General features: G+C 38.2%; 1 protein-coding gene and 1 long non-coding RNA gene across 2 annotated transcripts in view; both read right to left on the reverse strand.

The window, feature by feature from the left end:
• Nucleotides 1–17,802, reverse strand: part of LOC310722481 (uncharacterized protein) — a 211,760-nt gene extending 193,958 nt beyond the window's left edge. The window contains exons 1-3 of the mRNA XM_083534929.1: nt 17,714–17,802; nt 16,057–16,116; nt 15,573–15,831 (exon numbers count right to left, since the gene is read on the reverse strand). Coding sequence (XP_083391055.1) covers nt 15,573–15,831; nt 16,057–16,116; nt 17,714–17,726 — 332 coding nt within the window. The 5' untranslated portion in view covers nt 17,727–17,802. The remainder of the gene's footprint in view (nt 1–15,572; nt 15,832–16,056; nt 16,117–17,713) is intronic.
• Nucleotides 6,971–7,809, reverse strand: LOC310722656. The gene is made up of 2 exons (XR_014532445.1): nt 7,761–7,809; nt 6,971–7,398 (listed from the first exon to the last, which is right to left on the reverse strand). It is a non-coding gene; the product is annotated as an uncharacterized lncRNA (long non-coding RNA).
• Nucleotides 17,803–18,017: the final 215 nt, after the last annotated feature.

Raw genomic sequence — 18,017 nt, forward strand, 5'->3', positions numbered from 1 at the left:
GGAGAAGGAAAGATTCTGGAGTGAATTAGATGAAGTGGTAGATGGTGTACCTAGGAAAGAACGATTGGTGATTGGGGCAGACTTTAATGGGCATGTAGGTGAAGGGAACAGAGGTGATAAGGAGGTGATGGGTAGGTATGGTTTGAAGGAGAGGAATGTGGAAGGGCAGATGGTGGTAGATTTTGCTAAAAGGATGGAAATGGCAGTGGTGAACACGTATTTTAGGAAGAAGGAGGATCATAGGGTGACGTATAAGAGTGGAGGAAGGTGCACACAGGTGGATTATCTTCTGTGTAGGAGATGCAACCTGAAGGAGATTGGAGACTGTAAGGTGTTGGCGGGGGTCAGTGTAGCTAGACAGCATCGGATGGTGGTCTGTAGGATGGTTTTGGAGGCAAAGAAGAAGAGGAGGAAAGTAAGGTTTGAAAGAAGAATAAGATGGTGGAAACTGAAGGAGGAAGAGTGTAGTGTGAGGTTCAGGCAAGAGGTCAGACAGGGGCTTGGTGGTGGTGAAGAGGTGCCGGATGATTGGGCAACTACTGCAGGAGTGATGAGGGATGCAGCTAGAAAAGTACTTGGTGTGACATCTGGAAATAGAAAGCAAGACAAGGAGACGTGGTGGTGGAATGAGGAAGTGCAGGAGAGCATTAGGGGAAAGAGGTTGGCAAAACAGAAGTGGGATCGACAGAGTGATGAGAAAAGTAGGCAGGAGTACAAGGAGATGCGGCAGCAGGTTAAAAGGGATGTGGCGAAAGCCAAGGAAAAGGCATATGAGGAACTGTATAAGAGGTTGGACACTAAGGAAGGAGAAAAGGATTTATACCGATTGGCCAAGCAGAGGGACCGAGCTGGGAAGGATGTACTGCAAGTTAGAGCAATAAAGGATGGAGAGGGAAATGTGTTGACTAGTGAGGAGAGTGTGTTGAGAAGATGGAGGGAGTATTTTGAGCAGCTGATGAATGAGGAAAATCAGAGAGAGAGAAGGTTGGAGGATGTGGAGTTGGTGAAGCAGGATGTAGATAGGATTAGTAAGGAGGAAGTGAGAGCAGCGATTAAGAGGATGAAGAATGGAAAGTCGGTTGGACCAGATGACATACCGGTAGAAGCGTGGAGATGTTTAGGAGAGATGGCAGTGGAGTTTTTAACCAGATTGTTTAACAGGATTCTGGAAGGGGAGAGGATGCCTGAGGAATGGAGAAGGAGTGTGCTGGTACCGATCTTTAAGCATAGGGGAGATGTGCAGACCTGCAGTAACTACAGGGGAATAAAGTTGATCAGTCACACCATGAAGTTATGGGAAAGAGTAGTGGAAGCCAGGCTGAGAGAAGAGGTGACCATTTGTGAGCAACAGTATGGTTTCATGCCGAGGAAGAGCACCACAGATGCCTTATTTGCTTTGAGGATGTTGATGGAGAAGTATAGAGAAGGACAGAAGGAGCTGCATTGTGTATTTGTGGATTTAGAGAAAGCGTACGACAGGGTGCCGAGAGAGGAGTTGTGGTATTGTATGAGGAAGTCAGGTGTGTCAGAGAAGTATGTGAGGGTGGTGCAGGACATGTATGAGGACAGTGTGACGGCAGTAAAGTGTGCAGTAGGTACGACAGACTGGTTCAGGGTGAAGGTTGGACTGCATCAAGGATCGGCCCTGAGCCCTTTCCTGTTTGCAGTGGTGATGGACAGGTTGACGGACGAGGTCAGACAGGAGTCTCCCTGGACTATGATGTTTGCAGATGATATTGTGATTTGTGGTGAGAGTAGAGAGCAGGTTGAGAAGAGCCTGGAGAGGTGGAGATATGCGCTGGAGAGAAGGGGAATGAAAGTCAGTAGGAGTAAGACAGAGTACATGTGTGTGAATGAGAGGGAGGGCAGTGGAGTGATGCGGTTGCAGGGAGAAGAGGTGGAGAAGGTGGGGGAGTTCAGGTACCTGGGGTCAACAGTGCAAAGTAATGGAGAGTGTGTTAGGGAAGTGAAGAAAAGAGTGCAGGCAGGGTGGAGTGGGTGGAGAAGAGTGACAGGAGTGATTTGTGATAGAAGAGTATCTGCAAGAATGAAAGGGAAAGTTTATAGGACTGTGGTGAGACCTGCGATGTTGTATGGATTAGAGACAGTGGCATTGAGTAAAAGACAGGAGGTGGAGCTGGAGGTAGCAGAGCTGAAGATGTTGAGGTTTTCGTTGGGAGTGACGAGGATGGACAAGATTAGAAATGAGTTTATTAGAGGGACAGCGCATGTAGGATGTTTTGGTGACAAGGTGAGGGAGGCGAGATTGAGATGGTTTGGACATGTGCAGAGAAGGGACATGAATTATATTGGTAGAAAAATGCTGAAGATGGAGCCACCAGGTAGGAGGAAAAGAGGAAGGCCAAGGAGGAGGTTCATGGATGTGGTGAGGGAAGACATGCAGGTAGTTGGTGTGAAAGAGGCAGATATAGAGGACAGGGTGGTATGGAGACGGATGATCCGCTGTGGCGACCCCTAATGGGAGCAGCCGAAAGAAGAAGAAGAAGATTGTTATTATTATTATTATTATTATTATTATTATTAATAATCATAATCATAACAACAAGAACAATAATAATAACTAATAATAATAATGTTTGTATTCAGGATAGGGATGTAACCAGAACAGCCAATCCAAGCACAGAAACAGTTTGGTGTTAACCAATCACAGTGCTGAAGGCGGGATTTAAATTTTTTTTTATTATTATTATTATTTATTTTTTTTTAATTTTTTTTTTTAAGTTTTTATGTCTTAAAAAGCTTTTGAGTTCAGGATTGTGATTGAGCATATTGAGCAGATTGAGGTATGATGTCATTTGTGACAGATGGGGGCTTTGGATTGGGTAGTTTGTTTTTGAAAGTGAAACAAAAAGGAGTGTGTTTCGGATGCATTTCTTTGTAAGCAGATTATTTTATGTCAGAAATTAAAAAATACATAATTTATCAGTTTCATTATAATGATTAGAATTTGATTACTAAAGACTAAACAACACACAGTCACAGAAAAAATATGAAACAAAAAATATTAATAAAAGACACAGAACACATAGCAAAGGAAAGAAAAAGAAAAACTTTCTTTAGCAATAATAATAATAATAATAATAATAATAATGATAATTTATAGATGTTTAAATGTAAATACATTCTATAAACATATGCAATGTTTATCTTTCTGAGTTTAATATCTCTACTGATTTAGAAATGATGTGAGCTTCCCTTTATTAAACAAACACAATTTTCCATCATTTCTTTATGAATGCCTGAGAGCTGTAAACATCAATTGATCTTCTATTTTATCAAAAGCTTAACAAAAGAAAAGAATCGCATTATCATGATTATTATAATAAAGTAAAGCACATACCATACATATATTATCACATATATTTGTCTTTACTTTTTCACTTTACTTTTAAACAGATAAATGCTTGGCCCCGGGTTCATGATATAAATGTTATTTACATCAAGCTAATTTTTCCTTTTCTAATAAATAAAATTGAATTAGTTGCTTATTATTGAAAAAAAAATGCGAAACATTTTTTCCTAATTGAAATAAATAAATAAATTCAATCATGGTGAGATGAAATGAAATACTTACTATTAAGACCTTTATATCGATAAAAGTATCTAGTGATTGGAAATCAGAAATGAAGTACAATTTAAACCGTATTCCAGCTTGTAGAAAAAATTTACATTTAAGGGCTGAATTGGTTTCTAAAAGAGTTTCCAATGGTCTTTAAGGTCATGCAACCATAGGCTCAGTTCACTGGCACTTTGTCAAGAGAAACACTCTATTGTAGCAGTGAGGATGTTAGAATTGACAGCAGATGTTCCCCTTAATCCCTTAAGATATCTAACAGGATGTCAAAGTGAACATATAAATGTGGACTGATGGAAGAATGGCTACATCCTCTTTCTCATGACATCAGTGAACAAACCTTGGGTCATGTACGAAGAATACGTCACTCTCAACAAGAACACAATCACACAGCCTTTAACACAATACAGTAACACAGTACAGTATCAAAACAATTTCACACATTCAGTCCAGGTAGACTTTCACACGATTGCAAAGAACAACTTCTACAGCAGTCATCTTACACAACAACAGGGTGATGAGCAAAGCCTTCTAGAACATTCATATTTGCAACGTGAGACAATGACGGTACACAAAAGTTATATATTTTCTGTGGATTATTTTGTTAGAATGCCGGCGTATTCGGTTTTCTCTCCAGCGTTGATCTGGGCCCGTGCTGCTCCAGATGTGTTTAGGTGGGTTACAGTAGAGTAAGTAACATCAGACACAGTCTGAGGAAAGAAAGCATGAAAATTATATATAACACAATATACATTCTGTGGATTTTACCTCTGACACCAAGATGCTGTTCTGCTTACATACTTACATACATTAACACTGAGTGATGCAAAGAAATACATTTTACACTCCATTTTGCAGTAAAAACATCGTACTGTATTACTGACTGACTTATTTATTACTAAATAACCGGCACTGATCTGATTCCCAAATAAAACTAACACATTTGTACATTTGCATCTCCAACAAATAATATATATACTACTACTGTATGTTACAGTTGAAATTCTGTGGCTTTCACTATTGACAGTAGGAAGTAAGAAATATCCTGTATATAGTATTATTCTGGTTTGACTCTGAGGCTGTTTTGATGGAGGTTTGGCTTCCTAAAGAGTGTTGAAGTTTCTCTTCCTCCTACTGAAAAGAACGAAAACATTAAAAAAAAATGTTAGTTTTTATCACTGTTACTAATATGTCACATGACACCGGAGTAAAGAATGCTCGCTGTCATAATGACAGAAGGTACCTTTGACATATAGTCTCTAATCTCTGCAATCAACTTGTACAAAACTTTCCCTGTTTCTCTTTAGTCGGGTCTGAAGTTTCCTGAAAGGAATTTCCTGACTGATACTGTGGCAACGAGTTGGTTCAGGGTAAATTTCCTGAAACATGTTTTTTTGTAACCTCCCATTTTACAGTCTTTGGGATGTCCTGTGCAGGTCTGTGCAGATGCAGAACAGATATCCTCTTTACCTTTAACTGAAAGCCATCTGTATTTGAATTCCTTTTCATTTCTACATTTGTAGACTCCCTGATCCTCTTTTCTCAAGTCCGATATGTGCATACACAGAAGAAGAAATGATATTCAAGTTAAACATCTTGTTCTGTGGGTCTCAAATGTACAAACCATCACAATCGACTAAATACAATACGCAGTATATTATTTTAATATGAATGAAAAAAATGCTTCATGCCATTTAATACTAATCTCTTGTTTCTCAGGCCATTCATTAACTATTGTGGGGTTTTTTTTTGCTTCTAAATCTCATAGAGATACTGGTAACCATGTTACAGCTACACACTTCACTTTTTAAACCAACACATTCTATCAGAACACTAGCAAACACTTTCTCATATATATCCAGAGTATACAGGAAATTCAGCCAGGAAGACAAAAACACACACACAAAACCTACTGAAATGTTTATATTAGGTGGAGGAAACCCGTGTAACTTAAAAACATTCGCATGGAAAAACCCTGTAACACTCCAAAAGATGAAAAACCAAGAACATAACTCAACCATGGAAACTGAAACTATGATCCACAGTTGTTCTCTGATTTAAAAGTAACAAACTGAAAAAGCAATGTGAAGTGTGAAAGCAGTGATAGTTGACAGACAGTTGAATCCACATTGTGTGTTTATAAAATGTGAACACAATAATGAAAAACGCATGTAAATCGAAAAAAAAGAAGATAGTAATGTTTACATGGAGACCTCTGCTACTGGACCCTTCAACAAGCTTTAGCCTGAGGTCAATCTGGTGACCTCGGCCAATGAGCTCCCTGCTGAGGCTAAACGTACAGAACTAGGTGGCTTCTCAAAATCTATTAAGGTGTGTTTGGGTTTAACCCGGGACCCTGGAGTGGTGAAGCAGCAATGCTGCCTGCTGTACCACTGTATTGACACTGATCTAAATACGTCCCTGTACTCCAAAGTAAAGAAAAATTTGCAGTTGATACACAAAGATTTTCTGAAAGATGAATTTAAGTGAACAGAAAGCAGAGGTAAGAGACACATTCAGTCGGATTCAACAATCATTCCTCTTTATTTTCACCCAAAAATATTTCATTTACGAAAAGGAACTTATATCTTATTCTGATATAAAAAAAAAAATTATAACACAAGATATAAAATGACATACTGTATACTCAAATATGTAATGAAAGTATAAGTGAATGAAGAGCAATATCTTTAGCTACATAAGTAAAAAAAAAAATACTCACAGACATATGCTTGAATCTGCATTTATATATTTTTTAAAAAATGTGATTTTTTAACAATATTAGCCATGATGTGTATGTGTCATCAATATATAAGACTGTCTATATTAACTTTCATTTTTTATAACACTTTATAATCACTTTTCTCTTCAGTGGTGATCTGATCCTGTGCTGCTCCCCCGCTGTGTTAACGTGGACCAGTAGAGCATCAGGTATCAGTGAGAGTAATATAAAAAACATCATTAGACACAATCTGAAAAAGACATGAAAAATTACACATCATTTTAAAGCGTTTATCACAAAGTAAAAAGCTTTTAGATGACAAAATTCCAAATCTGACTTCTTTCTTTACACCACGTGTTGTTCTAATAGAAGCAGCAGAAGATACTTTCCAATAACTCATTTCTCAATGAAAGCATGTGTAATTGATGTGTGTTACCTGCAGGGTATCAGAAATATGCTGTAAACTCTGATTGTAGAAATATATAATATAATATAATCGAGACCGCATGGTATTTTTCCTCGTCTCACAAAGTTTTGAAAAACAGCAAGAAACCATTTAATTCAATTCGGATTGTATCTGTCATGTTTTGCTAAGGGCAAGCGAGAAAAACTTCAACTCTAGGAACCATACAGGAACATAATGAAAACGTGTAAGGGTGTTTTCACACCTAGTTCGTTTGAGCCCTCCAAACGCTCTCGGAGCGGTTCGGTGTGTATATGTGAACAAACCAAGTGATCTCAGACCCCTTAAAAGGACCCAGAAGCGAACCGTACTCAGACCACCTCCGGAGGTGGTCTGAGTACGGTTCGTTTGTGGGTTCGTTTGTGGTTCGATTTGTTTGTGACATGTGAAAGCAATGAGGTCCCGGTCCGCTTTGCCGTTCGTTTCGCCAAATGTCCCTGGAGGCTTGCCATACCTGCAGCCGTGTTCCCTCACTGCTGAAACACAAAACTTTTCGACATGGCAGGTCGCAGAGTCGTGTGGTCTTATGAAGAAAGCTGTGCACTTATTGATATTTGGAAAGAAGATGGCATTAAGCGGCAATTATTCTCAACACATAAAAACATAAAAGTATTTCTTCTGTTTTCTTAAAAACTGAAGGAAAGGGGCTACAACAGAACAGCACTACAATGTCGCGTAAAAGTGAAAAAACTACGACAGAATTACATGAGCACACGTGATAAAATGCGTCGTTGGGGAGTCTGCTAAAATCAAGGATTCCTGTCCGTTCTATGACGATTTGAATGAAATTTTGGGTGCAAGCCAAAATCCATTGCTGCATAGATTTCTGGGTTCTGAGTTCTTATGAGGTTGAGGTGTGAACATGAAAGGGTCTGAGATCACTTCAATACTAAAGAGGACCAAAAAGAGTACTGGGTTCTCTTTTGAGTCTTTTATATTGTGAACACGAAAGGGACTGGGGTCACATTTGTTTAGATCACTTTCTGGTTCACTTTAAGTGAACTGGGTTTGGTTCTTTTAAAACGAACTTTATGTGAAAACACCAGAAACTAAACGTTACAAGAAATTGTAAAGGAATTTTTTTTCTCTTCTTGATATGGGTGCAAGCTGAATGTGTGTGTGGGGACAAGTGTTTTTGTGTAATGTATTTCTTTTTTATCCCAAAATGTTGTGTTGTTACTGCGTTTGAAAAAAATCAAAAGTGCTATTCTCCCATTAGGGGGCGCCACAGCGGATAATCCGTCTTCATACCCCCCTGTCCTCTACATCTGCCTCTTTCAACCCAACTACCTGCATGTCTTCCTTCACCACATCCATAAACCTCCTCCTTGGTCTTCCTCTTTTCCTCCTTCCTGGCGCCTCCATCCTCAGCATTCTCCTACTGATATACCCCATGTCCCTCCTCTGCACATTTCCAAACCATCTCAATCTCACCTCCCTCGCCTTGTCTACAAAACGTCCTACATGCGCTGTCCCTCTAATAACCTCGTTTCTAATCCTGTCCATCGTCGTGACTCCCAACGAAAAACTCAACATCTTTAGCTCTGCTACCTCCAGCTCCGCCTCCTGTCTTTTACTCTACGCCACTGTCTCTAATCCATACAACATCTCAGGTCTCACCACAGTCCTATAAACTTTCCCTTTCACTCTCACAGATACTCTTCTATTACAAATCACTCCTGCTATCACTCTTCTCCACCCACTCCACCCCGGAAGACACAAAAAAGGATAGTCCCCGGCCTCTCTAGCTGACTTCAAAGTGGCCATCAAGTAATAAAAACAATCCACTCTCGAAACTCGGCTCCAGTACGTCTGGGTGTGACCCCCCCCATACACACACACAAAGGGGATTTTTTATTAGCTAACTAATAATAGTGTTCCAAATTCCGTATACACATATCTTGTATGTATTTTCTCTTTTCATATAAACCTAGTGTCTTTTCTTTTAATGCTTGATATCAAAATTGCTATCAAATCCCTCTATATGAAAAGTTTATTTTCCAAACAAGGGTGCATTTTATATGCCAGAATATAACTCTGTATTAACACAAGTTACCCTTTTAAAGGCTTATGTCCCGGGATATTTATGTATCTATGTGTCAGGAATCTCACAGGACACGGTGAAAAGGTGCCAGATTATTCTGTCAGAGACTCTTGCGGGTGTGACTAGGTAAATGAGGACCCAAATGTAGGATGCGAGCAGGAGTTAGGTTAAAATAAATAAAGTTCAAATGTATGTTAATGTGACATAAAACATTAAACCCCAAACTCACTGTAATTTACAGTCAGAGAAAATCTACATAACACACTTTACATAATGATCTAAAGAAAGTCGACCTGGAAAACGTCATAACACCATTTGATGTCTACAGAAATCTGTCACTTGACGAGGTGTTATAACTTAACATTCACACTGAGAAACACAGTCTGTACATCAGCTGACACTTCTGAAGTACATGTCTTTATAAATGTTTATTTAGCTTCATGTCATTTATTATGAAGGATTTATGTTGGTTTCCTAGAGCATTAGGAGGATGACATTTTATCATAGTAATGCAAGGTGAAGTGTCCTATTTGGAAACATTATTTCCAGTTGTAATAAAAATATTAGTCAAAAATGATCAATACAACCCAAATGAAAGATTGTTACCGATCTAGCGGTAAATAAAAATACAAAATAAATCAGTATTGGTTATCAGAGTCTAAATATTGGATTGTAATAGAGAATTTAAGCAGGTGATTTGGAAGTCCTTGAACATTCTTCTCTGGTTTGCAGTAGAAAATGTTGTGATTTACAAGCAAGGAGATAACCCTTCTGTAGAATTAATAAAATATTACACTGTCTGTTTGGTGGACGAACAGACCAAATAATTGTAATATTAAATCCATTACTGTTCATTCTAAAACTTTATTTAAATATTTATGGTTAATTTCACATATACACATTGCTGAGAGTTTACTTCACATTTGTGCAAACTGCTAAAGGTACTTTTTTGCATATTTTGGACTGATAACTGATAAAGTCCTACTTCCATAATAAACTGCTGATCAATTAGACACAAACACTGACAGGCCTTTAAATATATTAGAATTAGACTGAAGTCACTGTATATATTAGCACTGTAATATCATGTTATGAGCTTATAAAGAGGAATACTATAGGACTCTAATGAACAGTAAGAATTTGATAAGCCCAGCATTATTCTGGATATTTTATTTTATTTATAATTTCTTTCCATTTGTCATTTTTTTTAATTGGGAAAATTAAGTAATCAAATAATAGCTTAAAATAAATACATCTGAATCCAGGGCCATAACTGCATTTACACTAACCTGATCCTTCTGCTTTCCCATACACTCCAGATGTTCTTGAGTCATCACATACTCTCCAGATCTTCTTCCTAAAGAAAGAAAGTTCTCAGAAATAAAACTTTTAATGATAATTAAAATGTTTACCTTTAACTCATATAAAGTAAGCAGTATGAGGTGTGTGTACCTTTGCAGCTCCACCAAAGAAATACCACAATACCGGGCAGTAAAGCCCCCAGAGAGCCTAAAACTGTGTAATAAAAGACCCATAATGTTTATAAATGTAATAATAGAGATGTTATTTTTTATCATTGCTGGTGAGGAGGATGCAAGTGTAGAGGGGGATTCATGTATATTTTGATCTTCCATTGTTAAAATGGAGGTGAGTGGAATATTTTTGGTTGTTTAGTGTATATTTTGACCTGATGCACATGATGCAGATAGAGATCTTGTGAGACCTTGTGTTGTTGAGGAGGATGCAGGTGGGAAGATTGTTGTTTTACTCGTAGGCTGGTCTAATTCAGGTGTTGTGTCATTTTTTCTCGACAGTGTTGAAGTTTCTGTTTTTCCTACTAAAAAGAGTGAAAGTCAAAGACACAGTTTAAATATCACTGTTATTATTATGGCATGAAATTTGATAATCTTAAATACCGGGAGACGCGGGAAAAGCAAGATGGCCGCCGACCTGGAAGTGCACGCCGCGAAACCGGAAATCCTGACAATCTGCTTTAATACTGTCTTTTCCTTAATGGTTAATATCAAAATGATCTGCTCTCTATTCCTCAAATAATGGTGCACGTTATACATGATCATGAAGTGTGCCGTACTGTACTTTAATACACTTTGGGTAAAACTTTATAAGTTCTCCAAACCAACCATAAACATGTAAACAGGCCACAAAACATAGACAAAGAAAAGATAGAGACCTTGTGAGACCTTTACCTTGTGTTGTTGAGGAGGATGCAGGTGGGGAGATTGTTGTTTTACTCGTAGGATTGTCTAATACAGGTGTTGTGTAGTTTTTTCTCAACGGTGTTGAAGTTTCTGTTTTTCCTACTAAAAAGAGTGAAAGTCAAAGACACAGTTTAAATATCACTGTTATTAATATGGCGTGAAATTTGATAACCTTAAATACCGGGAGACGCGGGAAAAACAGCAAGATGGCCGCCGACCTGGAAGTGCACGCCGCGAAACCGGAAATCCTGACAATCTGCTTTAATACTGTCTTTTCCTTAATGGTTAATATCAAAATGATCTGCTCTCTATTCCTCAAATAATGGTGCACGTTATACATGATCATGAAGTGTGCCGTACTGTACTTTAATACACTTTGGGTAAAACTTTATAAGTTCTCCAAACCAACCATAAACATGTAAACAGGCCACAAAACATAGACAAAGAAAAGATAGAGACCTTGTGAGACCTTTACCTTGTGTTGTTGAGGAGGATGCAGGTGGGGAGATTGTTGTTTTACTCGTAGGATTGTCTAATACAGGTGTTGTGTAGTTTTTTCTCAACGGTGTTGAAGTTTCTGTTTTTCCTACTAAAAAGAGTGAAAGTCAAAGACACAGTTTAAATATCACTGTTATTAATATGGCGTGAAATTTGATAACCTTAAATACCGGGAGACGCGGGAAAAACAGCAAGATGGCCGCCGACCTGGAAGTGCACGCCGCGAAATCGGAAATCCTGACAATCCGCTTTAATACTGTCTTTTCCTTAATGGTTAATATCAAAATGATCTGCTCTCTATTCCTCAAATAATGGTGCACGTTATATATGATCATGAAGTGTACCGTACTGTACTTTAATACACTTTGGGTAAAACTTTATAAGTTCTCCAAACCAACCATAAACATGTAAACAGGCTACAAAACATAGACAAAGAAAAGATAGAGACCTTGTGAGACCTTTACCTTGTGTTGTTAAGGAGGATGCAGGTGGGGAGATTGTTGTTTTACTCGTAGGCTTGTCTATTACAGGTGTTGTGTAGTTTTTTCTCGACGGTGTTGAAGTTTCTGTTTTTCCTACCAAAAAGAGTGACAAAGACACAGTTTAAATATCACTGTTATTAATATGGAGTGAAACATGGCACAGGAGCAAAGAACACAGTCATCAATAAAAAACCATGTACCATTAACATATAGAGTGACGTAAGTCCAATCACGCTGTACAAAACAAGTATAGAATCCCTCGTCCTTTTCAGTCAGGTTTGAAATGAGTAGAGAGAGGTTTCCTGGAGGGTTTTTATTGACCAGTTTGAATCTGGTTTTGTGTTGTTCAGTCTGTTCAGGGTAAATTTCCTGAAAACGCAACTCCCATTTTATAGTCTTTGGGTCATCCTGTAGGTCATTGCAGAAGCAGGGCAGAACTACAGACTCTCCTGTGAACCCAGTCACCTCCACTACTTCTTTTTTGTTCACCAGCTCACAGCCTGTAAACAAACAGTTTACTGTTAATATGAAATATATAGGACATAAGAAATCCTTGCTTTTAAATCACAACATTTTCTACAGCAAACCAGAGAAGAATGTTCAAGGACGTCCAAATCACCTGTTTAAATTCTCTATTACAATCCAATATTTGGACTCTGATAACCAATACTGATTTATTTTGTTACCGCTAGATCGGTAACAATCTTTAATTTGGGTTGTATTGATTATTTTTGGCTAATTTTTTTTTACATTTGTAAATAATGTTCCCTAATAGGGCACTTAACCTTGCATTACTATGATAAAATGTCATCCTTATAATGCTCTCGAAAACCTACATAAATCCTTCATAATAAATGACATGAAGCTAAATAAACATTTATAAAGACATGTACTTCCAGAAGTGTCAGCTGATGTACAGACTGTGTTTCTCAGTGTGAATGTTAAGTTATAACACCTCGTCTAGTGACAGATTTCTGTAGACATTAAATGGTGTTATGACGTTTTCCAGGTCGACTTTCTTTAGATCATTATGTAAAGTGTGTTATGTAGATTTTCTCTGACTGTAAATTACAGTGAGTTTGGGGTTTAATGTTTTATGTCACAATAACATATAATTCTGATGTATCAGATATTTACATATTTTTACTTTGATAGATTTACATTCAAATTTCTGTAGACAAAACAACAACCATGGCTTGTTGTTACTGAACTTGCAGAAGGTTTTGGTTGGCACACACATGTCTTCACAAAAACTAATGTAGGATGTCACAGTGTCAGTCAGCTCATCCAGGCTGTCAGTCCCAGCCTCAAAGACACTCCAATCAGTGCAGTGCAGTGCAGCTGTGTGAGGTCCCCTCCTGCTTTAAACTTTCCACAATCATCCCGGTCCCCAAGAAACCCTCCATTACTGGACTGAATGACTACAGGCCTGTCGCTCTGATATCTGTCGTCATGAAGACCTTTGAAAAGCTGGTATTGGCCCATCTAAAGAAGGTGACAGAACAGCTGCTGGATCCCCTACAGTTTGCATACCGAGCAAACAGATCGGTGGATGACGCAGTCAACATGGGTCTAAACTACATTCTACAACACCTTGACTGCCCAGGAACATATGCCCGGATTCTGTTTGTTGACTTTAGTTCGGCTTTTAATACAATAATTCCAGGAATTCTCCAGTCCAAACTCCTAAACCTCACTATACACCCTGCCACCTGTCAATGGATCACCAGCTTCCTGACAGGCAGAAAACAACAGGTAAGACTGGGAGATGTTACCTCCAGTGTTCGGACAGTCAGCACTGGTGCTCCTCAGGGATGTGTCCTTTCCCCACTGCTATTCTCCCTTTATACAAATGACTGCATATCAAGTGACCCAACTGTCAAACTCCTGAAATTTGCAGATGACACCACGCTCATCGGACTCATCCAAGATGGTGACGAGTCTGCATATGAGCAGGAGGTGAAGCAGTTGGTGTTATGGTGTAGTCAGAACAACCTTGAGCTAAACACACTCAAAACTGTGGAGATGATAGTGGACTTTAGGAAACACCCTTCAACACCACTTCCCCTCACAATATCCAACATCCCTGTGTCATCTGTGGAGAACTTCAAGTTTCTGGGCACTACCATTTCCCAAGACCTGAAATGGGAATGCAACATAAACTCAATTCTGAAAAAGGCCCAGCAGAGGATGTACTTTCTATGCCAGCTAAGGAAGTACAGTCTGCCACAGGAGCTGTTGATGCAGTTCTACACTGCAGTCATTGAATCTGTCATGTGCTCATCAATCACCATCTGGTTTGGAGCAGCAACAAAACAGGACAGAAACAGACTGCAGAAAACTGTTAAAAAATCATTGGTGTTCCTCTGCCCACTCTCCAGGACTTGTGCCATACAAGAACCAGAAACCGGGCAGAAAAAATCATTAATGACCCTTCACACCCTGGTCACAACATCTTCCAGCTCCTCCCTTCTGGCAGGCGCTACAGAACTTTGTTCACCAAAACTGCCAGACACAGGAACAGTTTCTTTCCCCAAGCAATCACCCTCACAAACAACTGACCATAATTATATTCCCTGCTCATATCTATAAGTACTGCACAGAACTGTCAGTCATCACATTATCTGTATATGTTACACACACTATGGCTGCTATATACTGTACAAAGTTTTATAGTAACTCTCTAATCATACCTGACACACAATACTGTCATTTGCACTACCATGCACTCTCACACTTTATGTACATTACTGATCTGTATCCCTATTTATTACCCACACTGTCTATACTGTCTCACATTGTCTTTATTGTCTTGTATAGTCTGTTTTTGTCTTGTCTTGTCTGTTTTGTCATGTATAGGTTTTATTTATGTCTGTACTTTTGAGAGTCACTAACAGCTGGAACCAAATTCCTTGTGTGTGTCAACACACTTGGCCAATAAAGCTGATTCTGATTCTGATTCTGATTCTGAAATACACAATTTGACATCAATTGAAGCCTTTATGAATGTTTATATAGACTTAATAAACTCAGTACATGAAATTTTTACATTAATATTATAATTCTGTTTGATTATATGTATTTTGTTATAATCAGTGTATGTATGAAGTTTTTCTTTTCAAAGCTGAACTGCAAATAATCCATAAAGCTTGCAATGTAGAGCGTGATCAAGGTTGCATGTCTGAACACAATGCTCTTGACCGGGCACTGTGCTCTCAGCTAAGCAAAACAGAGAAAGATAAAAGATTATCTTTGTACAGAATGGGAAAACATCTGTGTGCAAAATGCGTCACTAGGGCGAAGAGAATTAATAATATTGTCTTAAACGGCGAGAGAAAACAATTGATTATATTGCAATAATCAGTATTTATTGTCATTTCTAACTTGATATTGATGTGTCACAATATGATTTCTAGATTAACTCTAGCTATAAATCATTTAAAGACTCATCAAGTCTGCTTTCACAATAATATCAACATTTATTATTATTTAAATGCTTTACTTTTAACATAAAGACTGATGTATCTGTGTTCCTTCTCAGTGCTGCACCTGTAGTTTCCCTGATCTTCTTCTCTCAGGTCAGATATGAGTAGTGACAGATTAGCAGAAGAAGTGTTATTAAACAGCTCAAGTCTGCCACCGTAGTGTTCATCATTCAATATTTCAGTCAGACGTCCTGTTCTGAAGATCATCCAGGTGAATGTCTGAGGTTTGGAGGGCAGGTCAGAGCAGGAGCAGGGTAACAGCACTGAACCACCTTTGTGTTGTGTGATTTCTAACCAATTATCATCACCAGAAAGAGCACAGCCTACACACACACACACAAGAACACAGTTTTGAACATTTTAAAATGCTGATCAAAAAATTCTGCATTTGAATAGCTAGTAATAATAACTTTACACATATAATGAATAATATATCATTAATATATCATTGTAATTCTAATGAAAACTCGAAACGAGCAGCTGAACTAAGAACTGTATAATATTCTCTCTTCTTTCTGTAATAGAAAATAGAAAATATCTTCACTCACCTGCAGCCACGTGAAACACAACAGACAAAAGATACAAGCACTTCATCATTACTGCTTCTTCTGCACACACACAAACAGACAAACACACAACAATCCCTCAGACTGAAACACACACATTCACAAAGACACAATTTTTTACATCATTTATCAACTTTGAAGATTAGAAATGAGTTTATTAGAGGGACGGCGCATGTAGGACGTTTTGGAGACAAGGTGAGGGAGGTGAGATTGAGATGGTTTGGACATGTGCAGAGGAGGGACATGGGGTATATCAGTAGGAGAATGCTGAGGATGGAGCCACCAGGTAGGAGGAAAAGAGGAAGACCAAGGAGGAGGTTTATGGATGTGGTGAGGGAAGACAAGAGGCAGATGTAGAGGACAGGGGGGTATGGAGACAGATGATCCGCTGTAGCGCCCCCTAATGGGAGCAGCCGAAAGAAGAAGATTTATCACCTTTGAATTTGTAATAAAAATTACATTTATTTACATCATTCTGTATTTCTGTTAAACCACACATCACGGTATTATTACGAGAGGATTCATAATATATTGGGGTATATAACATTTCTGAAGAAGTGTGTGAAGATCTACCTGTTTACGAAGTGAGCAAGAATTGTCTCTTTTTAATCTCATAGTACCTTTAGTACCTGTAAAGCATTCTGCATGGTACATCTGCCAAATCCCTCAGATGTGAACGTTAATATTAAACAGTTTGAAAATCGAAATGACTTTGCACAGATTTGATTAATAACATTAGCATCACTATGTAAAAAAAAAAAAAAAACTTTTTGTTCTTTTCTAATTTGTCTTTTTGACAGAAAACATTATTTAGTCATCTTCATGCTGCTTACAGGAAATATAAATTGTGGAATTAATTTTTTAGGGATTTTTCTTTCCATTGCAAAAGAATAATGGTGTCTCTAATGAATCAAGGGTACTACAGTGTACAGTACGTAACAGGAATCAATCAGAAATACAGGCAAAAATATAAGAAATGTCAGAGGAAATATTTAAAATCACATGAAACCATGTTTATTCTAAAAATCTGGAAAATAAATCTGGATCAATGTGAATGCAAACAGCTTAACATTTATATCTTTGGCAGATGCTCTTATCCAGAGTGTGTTACAGGTACTAAGGGTACTATGAGACTAAAAGAGATGTGAGTACAATATGAAAAAAAGACCATCATTGCTTATATACATCCTTGGTGAACAAGTAGATCTTTAAAAAAATACTCGTTTGTTAGTTGTTGTAATGTGAAATCAAAAGAGTGACCGAGAAGCTCATTTTATTTACGAGTTCAGATCTCTGTCTCTTTCCAGATCTAGAAACTCAATTTAATTTACAGTACTATCAAAAAAAGTTCATATAATTGGCTCACATCCAAAAAATGGGATTAAATCAGTTTGAAAACATATCATATACACTGTACACAACCACAGAAAACCACAAATTGCATACAATTCTTATGAAACATTGCAAAGTTGAGTGATTTACATCACAACGAAATACAGAATGTTCAACCCTGAACCCATGGAGTTACAGGATTCCATTCCATTACACATCATATTTTCTTTAAACACCACCAAGCTACAAAAAACACACACACACGTGGTATTTATACAAAATTGCGTCATATAAATATTTTCTTTACCATTAGGCGACATTCTACCCACCAGGAACCGTGAGACTGAGCTTCTCTCCTGCGCGCTTCTGCGCCAAATTGGGACCAAGTGCGTTACCGAGAGCCCGAAAGCGCATGCGCAGCATCTCCCTTATATTTGCTGGCAAATCCAGAAGAATCTGTGCAGTTTCAGTTTCTCTTTTCTTCACTACGCAGATTCCTGTTCCAGACATTCTTTTCTCCAGATGTCTTTATCTCGGCTCTTCTGGACCTCGATGCAGAGAGTTCAAACGCTCCATCAGGCAAAGCGGATCTTCTGTCCTCTTTTTAGTCC

The sequence above is a fragment of the Silurus aristotelis genome, assembly GCF_946808225.1.
Source record: "Silurus aristotelis genome assembly, chromosome: 29".
Lineage (NCBI taxonomy): Eukaryota > Metazoa > Chordata > Actinopteri > Siluriformes > Siluridae > Silurus > Silurus aristotelis.